Raw genomic sequence first — 26,424 nt, 5'->3', positions numbered from 1 at the left:
TAGGCTACTCACTTTTTTTTTTTAAATTCCACGCGGACGGAGTCGCGGGCGAAAGCTAGTAAATTTATAAATATTCGCTACAATATATTCTGACGTATAAAAGTAGATTTGCCTTGAACAATTGCGCGAGTATCTCCAAATTTCAATGTTATCACATAACCTTACTAAAAACATGAATGGCAGAATAAATTAATGTCACACCTACTGCGTAGATAATTAAGTCAAGAGGCTCGGAATAAATTTATCAGCGTTAGAGACATGATATCAGGTGTACAATGCAAACAGTCGAAATTTGTTCAAGTGGCCGCGACATGGAATGCGTTGCGTCACAAACCTTGAAGTGCTCTACTGCATATGTCCGTATCACTCACCTGTAACAAAAATAACAAAATCTTAATGATAACGTTACTATAACCTTGTTAAGATCTTGACTTTAGTAAGAAACTACAAGGTAAGTAATAAATTTCTACACAGAACATTTAAGCAGCACAAATTTGCCAGCTATAAGTTGGTTATAAAGTAACAGAATAAACGCTAGTAACTATTCTTATCCCAAAAGCTTTTACGTTAGTGTACATTCCCAGAGACCTATTTTGCTGCATTATTTATTGATGAAATACTTCCAGCGTGTATGAAATATGTTTCAATCGACCACATTATTTATCCCTGCACTCTAAATTCATTTAAAAAGATGCGCGGTCCAGTTCGATGCTAGAAATATCTACAACTTAGGTCAGTTTGTTCTAGTTTAGCTTGGTTTAAGATCAGTTATGCAACTGTCTGCAACAATCAGGCTGTAACAGAATCACGTCGCATAAACTGAATTAGGCACGTCCTGAGCGAATTGCAATAATTCCGTTAGGATAGTCTTAACAATATCAAGAAACAATAACCACAAATTTTCTTGACCTCACAAAATCTTTGACATTTTTTAGTTTTACATATGTAAAGCTTTCGTATTTATTTTCGTAGCAAAAGTTTAACTATCGTAACTACGTTTTCAAGCTATACCTGTTCAAACTCTACGAAATAATAAAAAATGTAAACGTATTTTCTGCCGTATATTGAAAACGTAAAACTTTCGTATCAAAACTTAGAAGAGGGAACAGTTTTAAATCGTATTTCAACAGTTTGTGAGAAATAAAATCTTTTGCTACACTCAGGGAAAGAAAATTCTTGTAACACATCAACATACTCAAGAAAACATAAAGAAATATTACTACTTTCTAAAAGTACGAGCAAATTACGAGCAAATTGCAAGAAATACTTTAATTTATGTATTTTAAACTCTTCAACCAAAGTATCAGTTTAAAGTTTGAAACAACAGGAACTTTGTCATTTCAACTTGCTGAGAAGTTTTCGGTGAGTTTGTGTTTCAAAACAATTCAAAGAGGTGGTTTCCTTCAAAAGTTTAACTTTGTCATTACTTAACTCAATAATTTTATATAACTTCCTATTTTACATAAAGTTCACTTATTGAAAATTTAGATTTAAACATTACACAAAGAGTAAAGAACCTATTTTTTGGTAATAAAATTAGAAAATAACCAATTTATAAAAGTGTAACAAACGAAAAACCACAAATGTGTGCCAATCAATAATGATTGACACATAATTGTTTTAAAAAAAAAGGTCATAAAATGTCAAGACACGAGAAAGTCGGAAAACGTGACTAATATCAACAAGTAATTAATGACAATATAGTGGTTTAATATCAAGGCGTTAACTAAGCTGTCATAATGATTGTGCCCACCATATCAAAAACAAATGTTCAGCATAATCATCTCAACGTAGGTCCATCAATCTTCGCACTATAACATTGTACGACATTACAAGGCCCGGCTGTTAAAACATCAGCTAACCTCGTTCATTTAAACAGTATTAAATTGCTAAAAGAGATTACTTCTAGTATGTGCCAAAATAACAGCCTATACGTATAATAATCACAATATTTGAGGCGGTAGATCATGTAAGCAAACATACGGGCCAGCTCAACTGGAACAACACAATACAAAGGTTTGTCCGTCCTTGAATTATCACCAGGCATTGTCATCGCACACAATGGCTAGGATTTGCCTAGGCCAGGCGCGCGACGGGCACGCGCCGACGAGCAAAAACTGCACACGGCACGGACAAGTAAAGCGGAAAATTGCTTTCATTGTTATATCCAAAGTTGGCAAGGATTCAAAAGCGACACCGCTCGTATTTGGTCATTAGGTGACAGGCCGGTGCAGCAATTAGACGACATGTTTTCGTTATCGACAGTACGTCATTAGAGGCCGGCTAGTGGTCCTCATCGACCTTCCTGATGAGTACTCTATAAACCTGATGTTATTGAAACTGGCTTAGTCTCGTTACTTGGTATGCGGAATTAGTAATAAATAATAAAATACATATCAATAGTATCTATTACAAAACTTTAATATGCATAAGTCTCATAAAAATAGAATTGAATGAAAGATATCGTAAAACTCAATTACAAACAAAGATATTTACGATTAACTCGCCAATTCTAAAACTGAATCTTAATCGTCACTATCTAATTAAAGGAACATTGAATAAAGCCAAAAACGATAAACAATATATTAAGTACTCTTCCTATCATCAAAAGTTGAACTCCATGATTCGACGGTGTGTGTTACAGCTTGTAACATTTTTCTTCATACAACATAGCAAGTTTGAATACTGCGTTGGCTCCACTAATCGTTACATTAACCCAAATGCATCCGGATCCAAATAGATCGAGTCAAATAAATTGTCTCCTGACTGATATATTCCTACAAATGCTTACATAATTTGGAAAGAATTTTAAAAACTTTTACGTTAAGTGACGGCACAGTTTAACATTTTCTAAATTGCATGCACTTTATTTAAAGCTATTGGACATTTATTTGACCGTCGTCGACAGGTTTAAGAATGTTGCTTCCTCATTTTTGTTGCATAGTTTTTTTTAGAGTGTTACAAGTTTATAGGTCACGAAGACGCGACAGCCGCTTGCTTCATAGCTCGGAAAATTAATTCGTCCACATGCTCGGCTTATTTTAGATTAGCTTTAACATGTACACTGCGGCCGGCGATCGTTTGGTGACCGAGTACTTTTTGGATATTAATAGTACATATTGCATATCCATAGCAGTTATTAAAATAACCTTTATTGTATCCGTAGACTAGAATCTAGAGTAACTTTCCTAATGCAAGTACCGTTTTTTTTTTAGTTAAATAATTCAACATAAAACTCTAAGCGTGGCATACTTGGTCGGTTTCGTACAGGATGGACAATAAATAAATCAATAGGGCACTCGACGACGGTATCGACGCGATAACGATAAAAACGGGTTTTATTGGCATTCAACCCTGACGATGCGGCAAAGATACGAGCATATATGCGGGTGATTCACCAGAAACGTAGCTGGTAGGTACAATGGGAGTCAAACTCGAAAGCAGATCAGGATTTCACACAAGAGATTGCACAGAACACAATAGTATGTATTGGCGGGACGTGATGGTAATGTATGCATAACAAAGCCGTCATAATGTTTGAATCTTGTGATACTAACGACACGGAATAGAAAGGTGGCATTGTGAACGACCCACGCACTAGTATACAGGGACAGGCTTGTACTTTTGTGACGTAATCAACTAAGCCTATGAATAATTAAGCAACTAACACAAGCGACAGTCGACAATGTTACAATTAACACTTTTAAATGACATGATATTTTCTGGTAAAACGGCTTGATCGCTTCCAAAGTGTGAGGTCTCATTTTAATGTTATTGGAAAAAGTTAGTCCACAAACTATTTAGTTTATTAAACAAAGTGTGTATGGATTGTTTCAAAAAAGCCTATCATTGGTACAGCGCTACGAACAATGCACACATAAAGCAAAAGGCGTAGACCACTGACTAATAGCCGAATACGGTATATAATATTAGTCAGCTTACCATATTTTAAACTTCCATTGTTCACTCATTCAAGGTTAACTTAAAGACAATATGAAATCAAATAATTGCAAATATGTATGCAAATTGCAAATAATGAATTTCTAAACCATTCCATACTTTAATTAGTTCTCAAACTAATCTCGGACTATGTAATACAATTAAAAAGTACAAACTTATCTGAAGCTTAATAGTAATTTAAGTTCTGCGGAACTTCCCCAAACACTTAAATAAATATGAAACCAAATTGCAATTTATAATTGAATGGCGCCTGGATCAAAACCAGGTCGTGATATTAACTCCCGAACTGAACGACTTCGGCTCTATTCATAGTATGCTAAATGCATGTAATTTTAGACCAGTTCTAAGGAAATCTGGTAAATAAATAGAGCGATCAATCAAACGTGACAGTATTGGCGAAACATTGTAAACGCAAGCTTCTGGTATGTTTCGAGTTTAATCAGTTTAGTGTAGCGATCATTGTGGAAATCCATCGATCAAGTTGTCACTCATTCTGTAGGTTGGGAAACCGGTTTTCTTCCAATGTCGACCATTATTTGTCAAGAACTGAACAGACAAGGATAAATTCTTTGTCTTAGAGTTAATTAACAAAAGTTACGCTTTGGATACAAATATTTATAATACTAAAAGCAAAACTTAACAATTTTTTATCGTTATGGCTTTACGCCTTTGATTATTTTCCTTAATTTAAATAAATCGAATAATTCTCGTCAAACACATATTTCACATGCGGTAATTTATCCCTAAAGGCAACAACAACGCTGGAAAATATTTTAATCTAGCTGTTGCTCGCGACTTCGTCCGCGTGAAACTAATAAAATTATAAAAACATAGCCTGTGTTAACTCACTGCTAACGTAGCTTTTTAATAGTAAAAGATTTTTTTTAAATCGGTCCAGTAGTTTTTGAGTTCTTTTAATTCATACAAATCTTTCTTTTTTATAGTATTAGTATAGATAATAATGATAATATTTGATCGTAAAATTTTCATATACAAATTCCTCGTAATCTAACAGTATGGTATTGAGTAAAGTGCATGGGTCCATAATGATCGTTGATACGGGACCGCAGGGTGACGAGGCTCGGCCGATAACAGCGGGGATTCCGGCTGCGGTCACATACCACACGAACTTCGAATACGGATGCGCATTCTCTCGCGAATACAGCATATATTGTTTATGATTTACCATTCGAATATAACTAAAGTCAGAGTTGTAAAATGGTCGCTAAGGATCTCCATGTACTATTAAATTACTTAGATTGTGACCGTAAAACATTTAACAGAAAGAGTAGTATGATTTTTTAACTCATTCTCTTTGGAGACTCGATTTTATTAACGTAATTCATCAAATGACATTTTAACAAAATGCATAAATTTCAAACATCACGAATATCGTCAATAATAAAGCATTACAAATTCAATACGCTAGTTATATTAAAACTAGGAACTCTAAACAAACGATGCATTACCAAACAATGGCTAGGCTTTAGCTGACTCAGAGAAATAGGCAGCTTCGCAATATCCAGGTTAAGCGAGCAAGCAGTTTTGCAACCGGCACTCGATGCTCAAACCGTGTCAATCGCCGCAACAGATAGTGGACAATACGCTAAGAGATTGCCTGTCGATATCAAAACATCTTTCTGATAACAATTGTTTTGTAGACATTTGAGAAACACTTTAGAAATGGAAAGTATTCACAAAAGACCTAGGTCAAGGTGAAAGCGGTACTTTAACATAAGGAGACAACAATATTACTGTTGTATATTTAACTGCATTCCTCTTATACTATTAATGCAAATTTTATTTACATTACTATCATTTTAATAAAAGGTACATTCACACATACCTACGTATAATTCACATTATCACTCTGCATTGTGTACATGTTATAGTTTATTTACATTTACCGTATAATAATGATGACTAAGGAAGACAATCCCATGAAGCATTCCATTATTTACTTGATTAATAATCCTCAGTGAATGTAAATAATAATAAGAATATGTGTAAAAACATAACCACTTGTAGTATTTTCTAATGAGATTTTATTTAATTTCCGTGCAGACTTGGCAGTGGCAAAATCACCTGATTGTCAATCATTGAAACGTCAGAAAACAACAATAAAATCCAATGCCCTCTGAATCATTCGACAGATAATGCCACTGTTTTGTAAACAATAGCAATATGCAATGACTAAAGTTGTTTTGTTTCACTTAAATTGTGACATTGAAGAATGATTTGCTGGAGAGTTTATTCACCTGACTTGACCGTTTATTGGATATCACAATAGATAATAGGTAACAGGCAATGAGATGCATTTAGAATCACCAGACCATCATCAACATAGAAATAAATTCTAGCAACAAAGGGACAGAATCCCTTCTGACGTCACATGACGGACAAACTTCCCGCGGTTTTTATCACATCAATATATTCATTCAGATTGACGGACAAATCGATCGTTAATTAAACAAACGATTCAATTTAATAAAACGGGGTCAGCACAGTGAAAAATAAAGAAATCATTCAATCGACCGTTTAGTCGCGTGATATGATCCGATAACAGTTTGACCTCATTGCAGTTTTCATCGGTTTTTCATAACTTTCAATAATTTCGGACTAAATTAAAAAAAAATAGCTAATGCGGAAGATAAGTCTTAACGAAATGTTAGAAACTGTTGCTAGTTTATCATTCGGTATTAATATCTTGTACAAAAAATCTAAGTAACTTCAAGACCAATCGAGAATTTTTTTTTGAAGTCGTTTAAAAACTAACAGTTCACTTCTATTCCTTGCTTTGGTTCTTCCCCGAGAAAGCAAAAATACTTGTTATCAATACGATAAAAGAATTAGTATTAATTTAATTAATTTTAATTGATAACTTGGTTTAACAGTGATGGATTATGACATCATTGTTTAGGTATAAAAGTACAATGACAGAATCTAGCATAGCAACTAGATCGAAATTATAAAAAAAATAAAAATGTAGCATGTAAAATACGATAGAGTTGACACAAACACTTATAATAAGGGACCGTAGTCCTTTACTTCCCTACACCATCATTGTGTCTCGAACATAACTAATATACTATGTAGAACTTTTCTTACAGATGAAAGTATACCTAGTACTTCAAACATGCCATTTAAATTTAACTTATGAATATGCATGTAGACGAAACGTAGACTAGCTTCACTCTAAAAAGCTTTTTCATGTATTTTAAGGTTTTTACAAATACTTGGCGCTGACACAAGCTGAGAAATCGACAAAATTTTAAATTTCTAATCGTGACAACCGTAAAATCTCTGTGACAATTAATACAAAATTAAATTACCTTTAAATACATTTATATTATTTACAGCTTAAAATGTCCATTTTGCCCTAAATGTATCCATTTTATCCGTTAACGTGAACGTTAATAGATTTATATTTTTAAAATATCCGCAGTACACCAAACCGTACAAGCATGTTTCTCATCGGACTAATTAGGCGGCTAAAATTGGCTTAAATTAACTAATCGGTTAAGCTACGCGTTAAATTTTCCGTCGAACAATTTTGTGAAGGGGTTGGATTTATGTTCAATTAGCTAAATCAATAATGCTGTAAACCACGCATGTTTATACATCACATTATCCGTTAACTTGTATGTACATCCATTATGTATGTCGTAACATAATGTACATAGATAAAAACGTTCCGTCACGTGGAAAATCTTCAAATGACATCATTATGACCTTATATTAACATCACTATGCTGTAAGTGGGCGATTGAAAAGTAAAATCATTATGTCTATAATGTCGCTTTAATGCTAAATTTAAGTGTAATCTTTACTAATATTATTAAGCGGAAAGATTTGTATTTTCAATTTTTGTATATATTGAAAAAACTCAAAAACTACTTGGCCAATTTCAAAAACACTTTCACCATTGGAAAGCTACGTTATCACTGACTAAGACTATACTTTTTCTATTTATTAAATTCACGTGGACAAAATGGCGAACAACAGTTAGTAACTAAATAAAAGTAAAATCTGGCGAATCGCCCCCAGAATTTAATTGTTCCTACAGTAAAATTGTACAATGGTTTAAAAATTATAAGCTCGTGACCGTATGACCTTAATAAAGTAGGCAAGCATACAGGCAATTAAAGTCTGAACTTTTTTCTTATGAGATTATTTAAACGGCGCACTCGGGTGGGTCATTGATAGGTCATGAGGGGTTATCTTAGTGGTCAAGACAAGGGTATTTTATTATACAAATTATGAAATGATATTTTATTAGTCCTTTTCTTATTAAACTCCTTTCGCTTCCCTCATTCCGAATTTGCAGCTTTTAGAATCCTGAAATTTAAACAGTAACTCTCTAAAATAGTAAATCAATTTATCGCTATAAAAGAAAACTTTCAGGCGCAATAAGTTCCATCTCGTTGTAAGCTGTCGGCAACTTTATTGTGTAGAGATAAAAGCTTTTCGGCCGGCGCGGCGCTGAAACTATCGGCCGCCGTAAATTAACACTGACACTTTCCCGCTACGCTAGCGCCGCCTGCTGTGGTATTCTGGCTTTACGTTACTGCAGATACGGAAATGCATAAGGAAATTAAACGAGATGATTTACTATCGCGGCTGCGAAACGAAGCGGAAATAATACGCGAAGTAGGATTAAAAACTTTCAATTTATCTTGCTGCTTGTTTTTTTTAAAGAAAAAATTAAAATGTTCACTATTTTATTTTTCTTTATTTAAACTTCCTGATTAATAATACAATCAGTTAAATTAAGTATTAAAATAAAAATTGTTAAAAACAGAACATACAAGAAACGCCACTGTCATAGTCCTCGTTTGAAAGGCGAGACAGTCTTAAAAGAAAAAGGCAAGGAGTTGAGAAACAACGACAACTTCTTAGCATTTTCATTGTAGATAAGAAAATAAGCTAAGTAAAAAGTTACTTTCCATTTATACTAGCATAGTTGTTAAATTAGCAAGAAGTTAAAACAATTTTCAACACATTCTTGGTGACAGTTTTAACAGGACATGGAATATAACACATTTTTAAAAACAACGCTATCCTAATAGTTATAAGCGCCTTCGATGACAAGAGATATCAGGGGTCAAAAACGCTTTTAGCGTTAATTCCATTTACACCTGCAATTGTCTCTACAACTTCCAGACAGACTGTGTATTTTAATTTGACTTAATACTTTGATAGTCCTATCAGTAAGACTTTTCCTTATATATAACCGATATTTATATACCGAAGAAACGCTTACATTTGGAAGAAATTCAATTCCATGAATTGGTCGATCACTTCAATTTGTCTTCGATGTGTGCGAAGCTTCGACTGAAATTAATTGTTCTGCGGAACAACGTCACAGTGTGGAGTGCCGTGTCTATTTAATGGAGTATTACTATTCTACGAAACACAGAGCTTAATATCATATGCATAGACAATCTGTAGTTTCTAATTTCAGCGAGTAACTACATAATGCTAGCTTCACACGAGGGACCGTACTGTTTTAACAGTAAGTGTCCGTAACAGCAGTCAGACTCTTTGCCGACATGTGAAACATAACCGCGTAAAATATTCAGCAATGGAATATTCTAGTCTCTAGTGGACTGTAAATTGAATAGTACGGTTTTATCAGTGACGAGTTTTATTGTATTCACTACCTTACAATAGGTTGGATTGGGACACAAAAAATGCCCGAACAAACTGTATTTACTGACCAGTAACCGGATAAAACAGCGTGATTCATTGAATCCATACAAAGTTTTTCCTGAAACCTTAAACTGAATCGAGCGAGTCGCTCACCAATGTTAGGTTCAATTAGAATTCTAAATAATTAACAGAATTGGAAATTATAAACGTTGTCTTTTAAAGAATCAACTCCAAGAAATGTTACTGCAAGTTTATATGCATAACACAGAATTGAGCATTGTGTGATGTTAAGATGAAGCAGTAAAAAAAACAATTATTTTTTATCTATTTAGCGTTGCTAACGTTTAACGAATACATGGCGTTCAGAGTTGTAATTAAGTGAGGCAAGGGTGCGCAGACGCATGCAAATCGCCTATTGGCCCCGCAATCAGATCGCGACGCCGGTCAACCGCGCACGGTCGTCGACCTCACACAGCACAACTTGGTACATTTCAGACCTCATGAAATTATTATAGCTTGACCGGTGTCAACTTTCTCCTATACAAAGGTCAATTTAGTTATACATTTCGCACGATCACTTAGAGACCTGATCTTGTGTTCTCTTAAACGGAAGCTTCAATTGATTAATTTATTTTCTTTTAATTGATATGAACAGCATCGATACATTGAGGATTTTTTTATTCTACAACAATGTGCCTTTTGATATTCTTATTTTGCACGCAATTTAATAACAAAGCTTCAATAAAGGCGTTTTATTTCATACAATATCAAAATAATGTTCAATAGCACAAAGTCTTCGGAGCGATTACGGATTTTATTGCTTTCTCTTTCATTCTAGGAAGCGGTGTTTATTGATGTTGAAGGAACTTTTGTTTATAACCACCGTTTAACATGTAAGCAAACGCTAACATTGTCTCACGGGGTTCGGTTCTGTTTACGTGAGACGGAAGTGGGTAACGATTGATTATTATTACCGAATGAATTCAAGTGCCTTTGCTATACAATGTAGAGTATAGATGTAAACATATTATTTTAATGGACGAAGGAACACACAAACGTTGCTTACCCCACCTACATGTTAATACAACAATAGCGTTATTAACCGAACCGAATAGATTATTATTTAATTTTAAAACAATTACTAACGAACAACTGCATAAGTCGATAATTATTTTCATCAGGTTCTATTATAATTAAAAACAACAAGAACAACTATAGGTCTAGTTCAAAAATGAAATTTTTCTAATAATTTCCCGTTAAAGTCTCATTTTACGGAAAACGAGTGTAAATGGGAAGTAATAAAACTACCTACGTACGGCGCACTTAATAAAGCGACACTTGATCCACACATGATGTCGCAAGATCATTTCCGCAAGTTGACGCTTCATAAACGACTCTACGCACGACCCTTCAGTCTCACTCCACCGCTAAAATACGTATATAGTATTTTTTGAACTTTAATAAAGCTTCGAAAAATTCATATTGAGAAAATGAATGATATTGTTAGCCTTACTTCTCATTTTTTTAGTAATTCAGAAATCGGATCATCTGATATCTATCGTATATAATATGTTTCCAACGTAATGTTTGGCTCTTAATAATATTTTTGAGTTTATTCTCTATATTTCTTAGTCAATTCCTGATTAACAATGTAATTATAAATCTGATGCTTATATCGGTAATTGGCAATTTTAGAGCAATTCACTTAAGAACACGTCTAGTTAAAGCTGGAAACGGCCAATAAAAGGCTTGTTCTCTTTGATCTGAGAGATCAGGCGAGGAGGTCGCCGTCATTCGAGTCGGATGTTTTTTACTGTGCCTTCGTCAAGTCAAACAAAGAGGCGGAACAAAGCGGAGAGAGCGGCCTTTGTACGATACGTCGAGTGCGGCGGCACTTAGCTCTAACATCGGCGCCGCGCACCGGCCTCTGCGCACGCAAATCGTAACAGAACGGTACAAACAAATTTAAAATAAACAATTGACATTCTGAGAAACTAATTAAACGTTTGTTGTTTGAAAGGTGCTATACTATTGGACTGCATCCATTACTCGTTTATCCAAAGTGACAAATGAAAATGCGGTGTTTAGTTCAGAATTTTGTTCCGCAATACAGGATCAGCGATTGTGGTTACCTAAAAGCCAACAATAACATTTAACAAAAAATCCCTTTACAGTGCATTCTCTAATGTTCCAGAGGTTTGCGAAATTGCATAATATAAAACTCTTGTCGCATTGTGCATAGAGCGCGGAGAAACACGGGTCGTGTCCGCTAATGGCGAAGTTTTATTGGCTCGGCCTAATTGCCTCCCGCGCCGCATTAACGACGTTTTCGTGTCGACCTAGATACGACGTGCACAGTGACTACATTTCCAAACTTTAAAGTACTTACCACTCAATGTAAGAGATTGGAAAAGTCTTGGCAATTCAAAATTTCAACTTGAACTTTTTCAAGAAATTCCTATATAAGATTTATAAATCATGCCTTTGAAAACACGCCTTCCAAAGCGAACGCCAAACTTAACGAACTACGACGAAAGTCTTAGAGACGAAGGAGCGGGACCGATTCCAATTTTCCAGACGGACACTCAGCTGCGATCGGATAACGTTGAATTTATCTACGGTTTCCGTGCGAGCGAACGCCCATCGGCTTTCAATCACCTGCCCAACGAGCCTGAGTAAACGGAAACGAAATAAGCGAGGAAAATGCCTTAACATTTGCCAAAGCAACCAAAACTCAACCGTCAACAGACATCAAACGAAATTAAAAACGACTGATATATTCCTTACAATGAACTGGATGCAACCGTCGACGTGAGGTAATAAATACCTACACATAAAAGTTACAGTTGTAGCTGTAAAAACTAGTACCCGCAACAGGTGGGATTACATCGGCTTGTGCCATTACGAACGCGCGCAAATCCGGTTCTCATCGCGCGTGGATCTAATACATTGTAATCGACTAACATCAGTCCATCACAGTTGAGACGGCGACAAACATGTTCGATTTTATCCAACACATTAAATCAATCAACTTCGTTACCAGCAATGAAGTGTCGCGTGTTTAGTGAACAACAAGGTCGTAGAAGGATATCGACCTGGGGCAAAGTTACGTCACCTAACATAACCTGGGAAGCCGATAACCTTAGTCTTAACAATGGCTATGTGTAGCTTAACCATAACCATTATAAAGCGCCAATCGTTGGCTATTATAATCTTAGTAATTTGGATTCCGGAGCTTATTGAATTAAAAGCAATGATTGTGATGACCTCTGTGACTAACAAATAAATTTGAGCGGTTGTAAAAAGCTCATCAAACATGGAGCATTGAAATGTAACGTATAGATAATTGAATGGCTCCAGGCGTGTGCGAAGTACTTATTGTAGATCAGAAGAAAGAAAAAACGACTTTAAATTACAGTCATTTTATAACGGTTTCTATTAAACATGTTATCTGTCAATATATTTCTTTGGAAAGTTTATTATATGGAAATTACTATAGAAGTAGAAACTTTGTCAATCAAAAAAATATATTTTGTATCAAATGTATGAAGGTTTGGAAAAGTGCTATTCCAAAAACACGAGAACATATAAAAAATAAAAAAGCAAGATCTAGGTAATGTTCAATTATTTACTTTCATAATAACATCATTATTACACCCAAAGCTATAACAAAAGCTATAACCACAAAGAAAATTGTTTTATCTACAAAATAAAAGCTAAATAAACACTTTATACAGTAAACACGAACTTAAATATTCAATTCGGTTAGTCGGCAGGTCGTCAGGGTCCGGAATTAGTGACCGGAGCGTTTAAGTTATTAAGGAAGCCCCGACGCTACGCTCCTTAATGAGATTAGCCGGCAAGGCACCGACGAGGATACAATCTAACGCAAACCCGGTAAAATTCAGATATTCCGTTGCCTATCGCGGTCCAAGAAGTAAAATACTCGCACCCTGGCGAGATTAGGGCAAGGATATGGCTTCGCCGAAGCCGCAAACATTTAATCGAAAATAATCATCAAGTGTGCCATTGCGCTACATATATAATCACTTTCTTCTTTAAGTCCATAACAATATCGCTCACGAACAAACCATAAAATGTAAAAAGAAATGACAATCTCTTATATGGTGCGTGTTAGTAGACAATAATAAAATCAGAATATTTTGCATCTAATAAACCTCCTATATAAACCAAATACTTCAGAACTAAATGACACGAACACATCGTTTAGGCTATAGACTATAATATTTATATAAAGACTTCTCTTTAGTTCATACTTAATTTGGCATAGATATAAAGGGTAGTGTGGAAGAACACATAGGCTACTTACTTTTTTTTAATACCACGTGGAAGTTGGAGGCGAAAGCTAGTAATCAATATGAAATTAAGACAAGTGAGCAGATATTACAATTATTTGAACCTTAAACTCTAACCATGAAGTCTTCAACGCCAATCATTTCTGAATACCCTCAAGGCGATCGTACACGTCCGATGGCAGAGCGCTGTTTATCCGATAATTTCACTAAACGCCCCGAGCCGTTCCAGTCTCAATGTTCCAAAGCACATCAATCATGCACTGCATCAAACCTAGCAAGGTAATCTTGCAATTTTCTCCCACGACTTTTAACTTATCCATACATCAACTTTATAAAATCCAACATTAGGCATAAACTTCTCAATTGAGTATTTCGGCTTTACTATCGTATACCTTCTATTAGTTTACTTTTTTTACAGTTTTTATTTCTAAAAATTTAGGCGTTCATTTGAAATCAAAAACTATGTACTATTCATATAGTGTTTTGCAAATTATTGTTAGCTCGCCGGATCATTTTATCAGAGCGTGTCACAGTGACATTGTAAATCTAAACATTATTGTATAGGAATAATCAGACCACAAGCGGAATATGATATCCTGATATCACTTAGAACCTGTTTAGTCCCGTTTTACTGTTGGAGATATCAGTAATAAACATAAAATGTACCGTTTTACGACCAATGTGTTTCAACGATGTTGTTTTTTCTGCATACGTTATTTAACTGGATTTCGTCATGAATAAATATTACATTAGAATATTGAGTACCTATTATTTAACATACATTATAAATTTGTATTCTAATTCTATCTGTAAATTACAACATATCAATTAGATTTTGACGAATTAATAATTTAAAAAATATAATTCAAACAAGATCAATTACATCAATGCAACATTCTTTAAGCTTTGAAAGCAATTAAGAGACTAAGATTTTATTGAAATAAAATTTAACGTTCAAGAACAAATATTTTATTAGTTTAGCAGAATATACAGAGTTGTAATAAGAGCTTTAAATGGGACTTTGTTTTCGGCCGAGGGTCGACGTCTAGACCTGAGTCGAGCTCGCCAGACGGGAGCCGGGTCGTTAGCATTCATTTACTCTAAGTCCAGTCTGTATTTGAGGATAATTCCAGGATTACCCGGCGCCGGCTTACAGTTTATATTATTACAGTTACATCATTAGAAGTGATCGTAGCACTACATTAACAGTTTTTTAGGGATAAGTGCTACAAAAAACTTATGAACATTTTTCTTGATCATTTTCAAGTACTAAATATATTGATAAATAGATACATATTACTTTAAAATATGCCAGAAAATGTCGGTGAAATAATTGTTAACGAAATAGAATTAATTTCGCCTTTAACATTATTGCATTTTTAAATAAAGCTAAAGTTATCTAAATGTAGTTTATAAGGATATGTACCGGTAATGAAATCCTTGTTAAATATTTCCTTTGAAAAGGAACATCAATTAAAGCTTCCATTTGAATCGCTTCAAATTAGAAATTCCATTAATCTCAGGGAACCGTTTGTAGCTGTCAACAGTTGATTAAGCAAATGTGATTATAATTTAAACCGCCAAAAGTTTGTCACCAATTCCAATTACAATTTGAGAATCAATGCAGATCTCGAAGCAGGCTCCAAGTTTAAAACTTTAAACAATTTCCCAAGACTTTGTATTTATCAAACGAGCGTTTAAATCAAATAAGAGCGACAATTTGACGGGCATGCTTGCTGTAGATTCCAATAAGGCGGACTACAAACTTTAAGAACTTGACCTTCCAAGTTAGAGGCCGCGCCCCCTGCCTTCTCTCCAGCCGACCCGCAATGCAGCACTCAGCGCCAAAATAGAATTCAACGCCAAACCTAAACTTACAGAGCACTTTGTGAAAGTCAACAATAATAACTAATCTTCATTTATGTAGATGTTGAGCAAACATCTGAATTTAAGCACAAATAACGCATTTTGCATGGAATGGCAGGAAAATTGGCATTAGTTGTCAGGAACCGAACAATCGGATATGAACTAGGCACAAACATGGTCGTTTCTTTTTAATTTTACAAATTTCAAAATTCCCTTAGAAGAGTACACCCAATTAACATTACAAATTTTTATAATTACAGTTGAACCTATAATCATAACTATAACATTAAAATACGTATTTGTTTAGTAAACCATTTACATTAATTACTGTTTCCAATAGATTAAGTACTTCGACTTTAGCAAATGGAATGTCAATGCTCTCAGTAAAACTGAATGGCTTCATTGCCCTTAATATTGTGGAGACAGCAAAAGCTAATTTAGCCGGCCCCCGTTGCGAGACAATTGGCTATTTGGCGACGACGCTTCAAGGGCCACCTTTTGTGTAATGGTATCGTGAAAACCCCACTAGGATAGGTCGAGCCTTGACACCACGGGCTGTCGGGGTCAAGGTAACCATAATGCGTTTATAGCTATCAACCTTGCGAACTTTATAGTCATCGTACGACCCTAGCGGCTGTAACTTCTCTCCTACTAAAAATAAAACCCCCAAAGTATACGAGTAAAGAGTGATTTCGCTTTGATGTCAAAAGATATCAAATGTTTGGGTGTTCCATTAAATAGATTTTACTATGCAACAAATCATTTCAGATCTTTTGATCACTGGAAAACCCAGAATCTGAATAACAATGAAAACGAAACAGGTAAACATGACGAGAAACATCATTCAAATCCGGTTTTTAATCAATAAATTTACACTCGTTGCGTGTAATAGAACAGACACGTTAGGGTGAGTAAAATTTTTTTATTCTAATTCTGGCTAAATTCGATGGATTCTTGACATTTACCCCACGAAACAAAACACTGAGTCATCGGCGTCCTTCACCTCTCATGGCCGTCCTGACATCCGCCTTTACCTGCTAAAATTCACCTGAGATAACCAAACTTTTTTCTCAATCAAGGACAAACCTATGATGGTTATTAAAAAAATAAAATAAAAATGAGAATCGGCCCAACACTTCTAATATTTTTTTATTTTTAATTTTTCTAAGACAAATACTACATCATAGTCAATAATGCTATTACATTTAGGGCGCGGTTAATTTTAATCCAAAACCTACAATATCATCCAACCAACAACCAACATCGTTGTCCAAATAATCATCAGTTATAAAATACAACAAAAACATTTCAGATTGAATCAATTCCTTTTACTATGAAAATAATAAAATATCTCTTCGTAATATTATAAACAAAATTGTTTTAATTAAAACAGTTTTTCCCAATAAAAAGCACAGTGTTCCCATTTCGTCTCAAGCATGGTGACACTACAAGTAAAGCAGGTAGCAGTTTATTCGCGTCACATTTGAATCCATTCATAGAGCTGACGTCAATGACGACCTGAGCTCCTTCAATGAAGACCGCTTTAATTTTTTACGGAAAATAAGTCAAAGAACCCTCAGTATACAGTTCCGTAATTTACTTCTATAAAAAAAGTAACATAGTAAGTTTTCTATCAAACTTTCTACACAAAAATATATAAAAAGGCCATAAAAAAGTAAGTATTTTTTCAGTTTATTATTCAGCCTCTAAAGCAAATCCTTGTAGATAGAGAAATCTACGCTTTTAATTATCACAAGTAATAAACGTCAACACCTTTCACACCACGTTGTTTGGTGTTTATGCAAATCAAGCGCGATTAGCTCCGACGACTCGGCCACCTACGACCGTGTGAATGTAGCCGGTGACTAATTGTAGACTGCAAACGTAGTACAGTGAATGTTGACAATATTCAAAATTGTAGAACAAAACAATAACGGCCTTTGTTTCTTCTTAGTTAAAGAAATTTGTGTTAGCATTTTAATTAGCAAAATTGGTAAAACTAGGTGGGGGGAGGGGGCATTCAAATATAAGGAAACACAAGCACATATTTTCATTCCTTTCGCTTACTTCATAAAAAAACAAAAACATTTATAGAATGAACTATTACATGTTAGAAGAATTTTAAAATACCAATAATAATTCACTACCAACATTTTGACAGCGTTGTAAGATGCCGTTGGTTTGTATTGCATCGTGTTTTGCAAGGTACGCATAACAACATTCGAAAGTGTGTCAAGATTGCGATACGGCTACGCCGACGCGGCTCGTCGACTGACAAATGCAACACGTCAAAACCTATTGCACCGCAGGCGCTTCCTTGTAATGCAAACACTTCGAAAATAACGAAAAGTGAACGTGCGATTGCATACGTAGATTATATAAAAATAATTACTTCCGCCAATTACCAGTAGTGCATTAATTATTTATAGTAAAAAAAAATCTTTCTCTTGACTTGATTCCTCTATCCTACTTATTGGCAGATCCTAAAGCTGCACTGACCACGAAGGACTACTCTTTAGTTTTTTACAAAACCTTTTTCGACACACTTTATATACGGCCAGGCAGATATAAAATTTCACATTTGAAATTCTAGTTTAATTAAAAACATTATTTGAATTTTAATTAAACCATTAAATTAACGAAAGAGAATAAAAGATTTTTTGATAGGACTTTCTCTGTTTATTGCACAAATAAAAAGCTGGCCGCCTTTAATAATAAAGTGAGACTGAGGGAACAATAAAAATGCAGATATCGATTGCGAGGCGGCGGTGACGTTATTGTTCTATTCTATATGGAACGCGATCTACCACGCTCTTAATTTGAAGGGAAACGGCCGAGACAACACGTCCTTGTTTTTTAAACTTTACAATGCTGTCAAAGCACGATTACTACGATTACTACTCACGCAATTGGAAATTCTGATTGATGGAAAACAAACTTTAATACCAGACAAACATGCCAATAAAGAAACTTATTTATAAACACATATTTCAATAAGATATTTAACAATAAGCAATCTGTGCCTAATATAATTTACACAATAATCAATAAGCAATTGTTCTCGGGACCATATAAGGCGACGCCCACATTAACGTTAGCTAAGTGTGGCATTGAGCTGGTGATTAATAGAATGTCCTTCCAAAGCTGCAGAGACTTTATCCAAGCGTGAATCAGCCACAACGGATACGTTTGTGAAACCGTGTCCCAGATTTCGTGAGAGTTCATACGCTTCTGAATATAATAAACCGGTCGCTATACCTCATTGTGACCTTACTCCTTCGTGACGGTGAAGTTGTTAGTGCGCCCTGGTGGTGCACGCGAACGCGTCACGTGATACATTCGACGTGCCTACTACAACCAAAATAGAACTTAAATTATTAAAGCAATCAATGCAATAAATCTCGATAACAGCCGTTTCGTTGTTATCTTCTATTATTAATAACCGTTGCATATCTTTTCAATAGGTGAACTATTTTAGTGGTAATAAATGTGCCAATAAAAATTTAATCTGCAATTCAAATTGCTCGAACATTATCGTGGTGCAATTACAAAAGAGACAGCGGCAATTTCAGCAAATTGTCGGCAATAACAGTCTAACGTTTTATTGTGTTGACACTTTCCGATATTCCAACTCGGTTGCGGGCAATAACACTGCGAAATGGCGACGGAATTCCGTACGTCACGGAGGGTATGCAATAATGTCAAACAATTTTGGAAATAGGGTAAAAATATCAATGCAAGAAGCAGTATATTTTCATAAAAATAATCCATCTTACCCTATCTACCACTAATCATTGAATATTCAAATGTTAAACGATAAACGATAAACAATGACTACTTATTTCGTAACATTTCAGTACCGAGGACTCTTGAGAGCTAATGTTATTGGACGTAAATGAATGTTATATACGGTACTCATCTCCGAAATGGCTCGGCGATAGACAGCCGCAATGCCGGCTTCAGACAATGATTGATGGCCGTTACATAGGCCGGCCTGCGCCGGTAGGAAAATACTCCATAATGTGCCCGTAGTTTAACTACCATTGCAGATGTAACCTGTCAGTAGTTGAATGATGAATTTTTGATAGGAAAGACAAAGATCGTGCGTTCCATGTTTATATTTCTATTGTTCGAACTTCGCAAGGTTACCGAATGTCGATTCATCTCCAAGCTCAACCTTAAGTAGTACCATAATCACATTTATTTAACTTATGCACCGCTACATGCTAAATCATTCGGAATATCAGATTAATAACTTACCTTTAAGTATGATCCATAATATTTTGTGACGTATGGACTGTCGCATTGTGACAGCACCATGATCTCCTGCTGTATATCCTCGATCTCATCTTCTGCTTCTTCGAGGTCGATTATCTTAATAGCGACTACTTGCTGTGTCCTATTGTCAACGCCTTTGAACACCTCTCCGAAGGAACCCTTGCCGATCTTCTCTTGTTTCGTGAAGATCAGCTCAGGGTCGACCTTCTGTGAACAAAATAAACGAGTGTTAATCACAATTAAGTAGGTTTATGTGAGACAAATTTGAATATGCAAATACCAATGTTGTCTTTGGAATATTTTGCAGTATTTGCGGATAGAGTGACCTAAATTTGGTCTACCCTCTAAAATATTTAAGGCCAGTTGTCGCGTCAAATTTATAAAGCTTCTATTATGAATAATTGAAAAAAACGCTATTGTTACTGTTTTCTTATATTTCTTCAATCTCATGCAACAATGTTACCATTTCATCTTTTAAATTGCAATTGATTACTGCTATATAAATATTTTTTTAAATATAAAATCGTAACTAAATAGTTCATAAATAGCAGATTTAAAAGTAAATTATTACATCGTATAATATTCACACGTTACAACAAGCATACTGAAATCGTTTGAATTTTAGTACAAGAGTTATTTAGCGTTATAAAACAAACATTAGTCATTATAATATTCTACATTTATATTCAACAAGAGTCCATAAACGATAAAACATTCTTATGAGCCGTCTATTCTACAAATAGAGGTAAAAAGGAGTTTATTTCTACTTTACTATTGAACAATAACGTTAAACATTTTCTTTCAATCAGTACATTGTTAAGAAGATAATTTTAATACCTTTAAGCTTTAAGTTAAATAACATAAGTTGTAAGATAGCTAAACCACTAATCACAGAGGAATTCGATAATATCGGATAATACAGCACAGGTGGAAAACATTTACAGTGATATCCTACATATTATAATTTATATTAGAAAAATACATTTATGAATAAAATAGATAAGTAAAGTACCTGGATATTTACTCGATTTTATCTTGTTCCAAAATTTGTACAAATATTTTATCGGCTTTGTTTCTGTCAAAGACACCTGATAACATTAGGAAGTACCTATTTTAAGTCGTTTTATGATAAAAAATAGAAATTAATATAATTCAGTAAAATTTTATAATATCTATACTAATATTATAAAGAGGAAAGTTTGTTTGATTGTAATGAATAGGCTCAAAAACTGCTAGGCCGATTTTAAAAAAAAATTCACCGTTAGAAAGGTTATTTATCTGTAAGTAACATAGGCTCGATTTATTCACTTCTTTATTATTATATATAATTTTTAACGCGGACGGAGTCGCGTGCAAAAGCTAGTACTTTATAGAAAATATAATAAAACTATAGTGTCTTAAGATAATTAGTTAATTCGGATAATACGTAGTGAATGAAAACCTGTTTTCTTAACAAGTCCGATCTGTCTGACACGTGCCTAAGATTAAATAATTTTGATATTAGCTACAGTTAAGATATTTTTGTTTGATAGTAATAAATCTGTCATGACATTTGATCATACTATAGAATTGCTATTATATGAAATGTTATGACAAGTCCATTTAAAAGGATAATGACTTAATGACATAACTACAGTCATCTTAGTTACATCTTTTTTAATGCATTCATTGACACATCTTACTAATCTTACTAATAGTTCTTACTAAAGTTTGGATGGATGGATGGATGTTTGTTAGAGTTTGTGGCCTAAACGGCTGAACGAATTTCAATGAAATTTGGCACATATATAGTGGATACTCTGGAAGAACAATTGGCTATTTAGTTTTGTTTATTTTTTCAATCCCACGCGAACCGAGTCGCGAGCGAAACCTAGTTACATCTAATATAATTAATTTGGATGATTCGGGTATTGAAAAAAAAAAACACTGCAAATAAATTGAAAAACACTTTATTGCCAAAACCGATTACACAAAAGACAAAGGAATGTCAATCGAAGTTGTAATGCTTTGTTCAATTCACAAATCGAAGTCGACATAAATCGTTGTCAAATACCTTGTAACCAGTTAACATTTATCTAGATAAATGTCTATCGCAGACTATCGGTGGTGATAATTTCCATAAAGCCGATGACGAACCTCGAAACAATTCCTCCAACAAAGTTTGGTAAATTTGTATGACACATTGTGATGTTTCACGCCTGTAGCGCCTCGACAACGCTGACGTTTTCACAATAAACGAGCGCCTTTATGTAAACTCGTCACGTCGCAAAACGTTCGGACGCATCTCATATACGGAGCCTTGACTTTTACCGACAAAGTCACTTAAAATGTCGTGACGCCGGTTGTTTCTGTCGTAGTCTAATAACTCTTACATTTTTTCGTTTCAAATACCATAAATTGACACAGGTAGTAAATTGAACATAGATTAAGGCAAAAGCAAAGAAGAAAAAAAGATTTTTCAAAATAGTCTATTGCGTAAGAAAGAAAAGACTGATATATAAATGCATCATCATGCATTCGAGGGTTAAACTGAGTTTGAGAATTATGTTTACAATTAAGTCTTCAGTTATTTGAAGGAATAGGGGGACCCCTATCGTTACACCTGAACTTGCTACTTTTTACAGGAAATAAGGAACGCCATGGATCACCAATACCATCATTATTGTTTACAAAATAGGTACAAACTTGAATGGTAAATTCAAATATTACGGCGAGAGAAAAACGTTCCGAAAGAGGATGTTGTGACTAATAGTAATCAAATAAGACAATAGCGGAGAACGGTAAAAAGAACGTGTGGAAAGAATGAATGAGGAGAATGAGGCGTGGCATTTAACACTTACAGAGATCTGATAAAAATGTCACGTTGTTTTTTTAAATAAATTTTCATAAATTAAGGCTCATCGTGAAGGTAAAACGCTTACTATTGAAAGCAAAGCGTTCATGAAAGCTACGAGTGATTAAAACGGTAATGGCGTAAACAAAACGTTTATTTGGTTGGTCCGGCCAATTTTACAGACAGGGTGCTTAAAAAAGCAATTTCAGCGAGCGCGGGATAGAGGCCATCGCGTTTTATTGCACCACCGTTCACTTAAAGCTTTTAATTATAACGTTACCATACAAGGCAAAGAAGGAATAAAAAATTTATATCCACTGATAGGACAAAACCAGTTAAATTAGTATAGCTCGATACTGAATTCTTATTAATGTTTAATAAGTTTTTTGAAACAATTATATAACTGAAGAAAATAACTACGTGTATGACAAATAACAACTCTATTTTACAAACAATATTAAAGAAACGAATAATCAATTTAAGAAAATTGTTACTACTTATAAGAGTATTAAATAAATCTCACTTTTAAACGTATTCTAAGTCCATTTAAATGAAACAATACAAACTTTTTTATTAACATCATAAGAAACACTTCAGACTGTTCAAATTTATTTGAAAAGTTCATTAATCGAATTAAAAAGTTACGCGATAATATTCTGTAAGAACGACAATAAATTTAGCTTTCGTTTAAATTGTTTTCACAAGTTTGTTTAATCGTTGTAAAACATTTATAAAGTTAAAGGGATTTCAAACTTATTGGCTAAACATAATTCTTCACTTATACGTACGTTATTCTTTTATTTGAAAATGGTTTCATACATCTGTATTAATTATAGTGTTATATTTATTATTTCTTTTATTTGTGTCTGTTTCAAAAGCGCTATCTTATTGTAATGCATTTTTTTTCTTTATGTAGACACTTAACAATTTGTAATGAAGTAATGAGGAAGAGATTGTCTCCTGTGACACAGGGCAGCCTACTACAGAAATAAAGACTTCCATGAAACGCATAAGAGAGAGATAATAAACATTTATTATTATTATTCCATAATACATCATTCACAATTAAATTGTTCAAACTATCGTGAGACATTACTTTAAGCGAAAATTAATTAAAAACGGCTCAACTCACGCTTTTATCCTCCGGTGACGGCACCGACTAGTTTCGGATCCTTCGGGGATCCTTCTTCAGGGCGAGTATTATTTAACTTTTGTTCGCGGTCGCGTCGCGCCTCTCACTGCGGGCCAGGGCGCGGAGGGCGCGGTTCGAGGGGGCGGGGGGCGCCAAGACCGTTGTGACCGCTTCGTGCTTCGGCGACGGAGATGTCGACGGGTTCAAAAATGTTGAAGTGTCGCTATTGTTGTTATTAAAATTTAAAAAAAGGATCCGAAACTAGTCGGTGCCGTCACCGGAGGATAAAAGCGTGAGTTGAGCCGTTTTTAATTAATTTTCATTCACAATTAATAATCTGTTCAAATCAAGTAAAATTAGCTTATCGCCAAATAACAGAAATCATCAAATAAGAAGGAATGCATTATCAAAAAGGAAATACATTAATTACACGATTAATCCTTATCAAGCCGGTGACGTCATTCAACTGATAATCATCCGATTTAATTTATTTGCAGTGTACACAAAACATATACACAGAAATTTAAGTCTATTGTAAATACTACTTTTATGTGCAAAATTAAAAAGCGTAACCACGCTATAAACCACGAGGACTGGCGTTGAATAAATAAATATTCAAAAACTATCGTTTACGCTATATTTAATACTGCTCTAAATTGTAAAAAGTGTTCTCAATTCTAATGATTTTAGAGATATAATGTAGATAATTTAATTTAATTCGCGGAAATCAGAATTTAAGTTCATGTATTTCTCAGTTTAACATTACATAAATTTAAAATTCTTTTAACGACATACACAAGAATTATTAGTAAAATTTCCTTCTAATAAGCTAAAGTTATAGATACTAACAAATAAATCTATTACGGCCGGTTTCCCAGCTACGTTTAAGCATTCGTTACTGATTTTCGATAACTTCATTAAATGTGTTTCCGAACTACGTAACTTGAGTTTTACTCCGTTAAAGCACAGATCAAGCTAACACTAACGAAGGTGATGATAATATAAATAAAAATCTTAGAAACCCTGCATTAGACATTACTCTATGGAAATTAAAATCAAACAAATTACAGGAAACGAAGAGAGCATAACAAGAATTGGTATCTGCGGTTCAATATTTCAGGTCGCGGTGTCGTGTCGCAGTCGCGGCGCGGACGCAACGACCTCACACATTTGCTATTCATTACATTCTGCCCTATAAAGAAAACTACCTCGCTTATAAAGACTATCGGAATGCGCTTGGCTACGCGCACATTTCCACTAAACATTCGCATTACGTAAATAAGTAAACATGGGACATTCCTAGATTGCGGTTGAAGTTTTTTAAAGCCTTTACTCGTATCTCCATTTATTTGAACGAATATAAAAGTCACTTACGTTTTAGCGGATTTAGAGATATTATCTTACTTCTTACTAATATTATAAATGCGAAAGTTTAGATGGATAGATGGATGGATGTTTATTATAGTTTATAGCCTAAACGGCTGAACGAATCTCAATGTAATTTGGCATAAACGTAGAGGATAGTCTGGAAGAACACATAGGCTACTCGCTTTTGTTTTTCTTTAATTCCACGCGGGCGGTGACGCGGGCGGTGTCGCGGGCGAAAGCTAGTTTAATTATAAAAATCACATTAAACATTTAGCATTTAATGCCTAATTAAACTTCACGATTAACAGTGGTAGAAATCAAACGGTATTCACAAGTATTAATAATGATGATACCCGTTTAACTTTGATTGCAACTATAATTTAAAAACATGCAAATGTTAAAAAAGGCAATTATAATATAACGATGTCATTGCCACAAACCGTTACATTCCATTAACACCTATTATGATAAACTATAGCCCCTACGGTAAAACAACATTTTTATATTAATGAGAATGTTAATTATTTCGCATAATTAACAATGCTCAAAACAATAAACAAATTGTGTTTTAATTTTACAGGTTTTTACATAGGAAGAGAACGCTTTACAGCTAAACGTATTTAACTACACGAGTAAAACATTTATAAATACTGCAACATTTATAATTTCGTTGCTGTAATAAGCGGCGCATGCGCACAAAGTTCATTGCGACACACGAAAAAGTTCGTGTCAAACTTTGCCATTTACGCACCTTACGACACCAAGCGAAATATTATTACATCCACATCGCACATTGCGTAAAGAAATTTATACAATGCTCCTAAAATTTGACAATTTTTAAATTGAAGGGGTGTTTCCAATGATTCCAAATGTTGTCTATCATATTTTCCGAGCTTTTGGTAAGAAAATTCTTAGAAATACATAAATCTAGATCAATTTCGTTGTTTCAGATTACAGGGTTAACATTTTTCCTTTACTTACATATGTAGAATTATTTCTGACGTGTGACGGGCGCGAGG

At 34.4% G+C, this 26,424-nt stretch overlaps 1 protein-coding gene across 1 annotated transcript in view; it reads right to left on the bottom strand.

Annotated features, from left to right (window-relative positions):
- Nucleotides 1–26,424, bottom strand: part of LOC106099473 (serine/threonine-protein kinase 26-like) — a 67,270-nt gene that overhangs the window by 24,121 nt on the left and 16,725 nt on the right. The window contains exon 2 of the mRNA XM_013278032.1: nt 20,055–20,279. Within this exon, the coding sequence (XP_013133486.1) occupies nt 20,055–20,279 (225 nt within the window). The remainder of the gene's footprint in view (nt 1–20,054; nt 20,280–26,424) is intronic.

This window comes from Papilio polytes, unplaced genomic scaffold (genome assembly GCF_000836215.1).
Source record: "Papilio polytes unplaced genomic scaffold, Ppol_1.0 DF824102.1, whole genome shotgun sequence".
In the NCBI taxonomy this organism is placed as follows: Eukaryota; Metazoa; Arthropoda; class Insecta; order Lepidoptera; family Papilionidae; genus Papilio; species Papilio polytes.
This window is presented reverse-complemented; position numbering and strand designations above follow the sequence as displayed.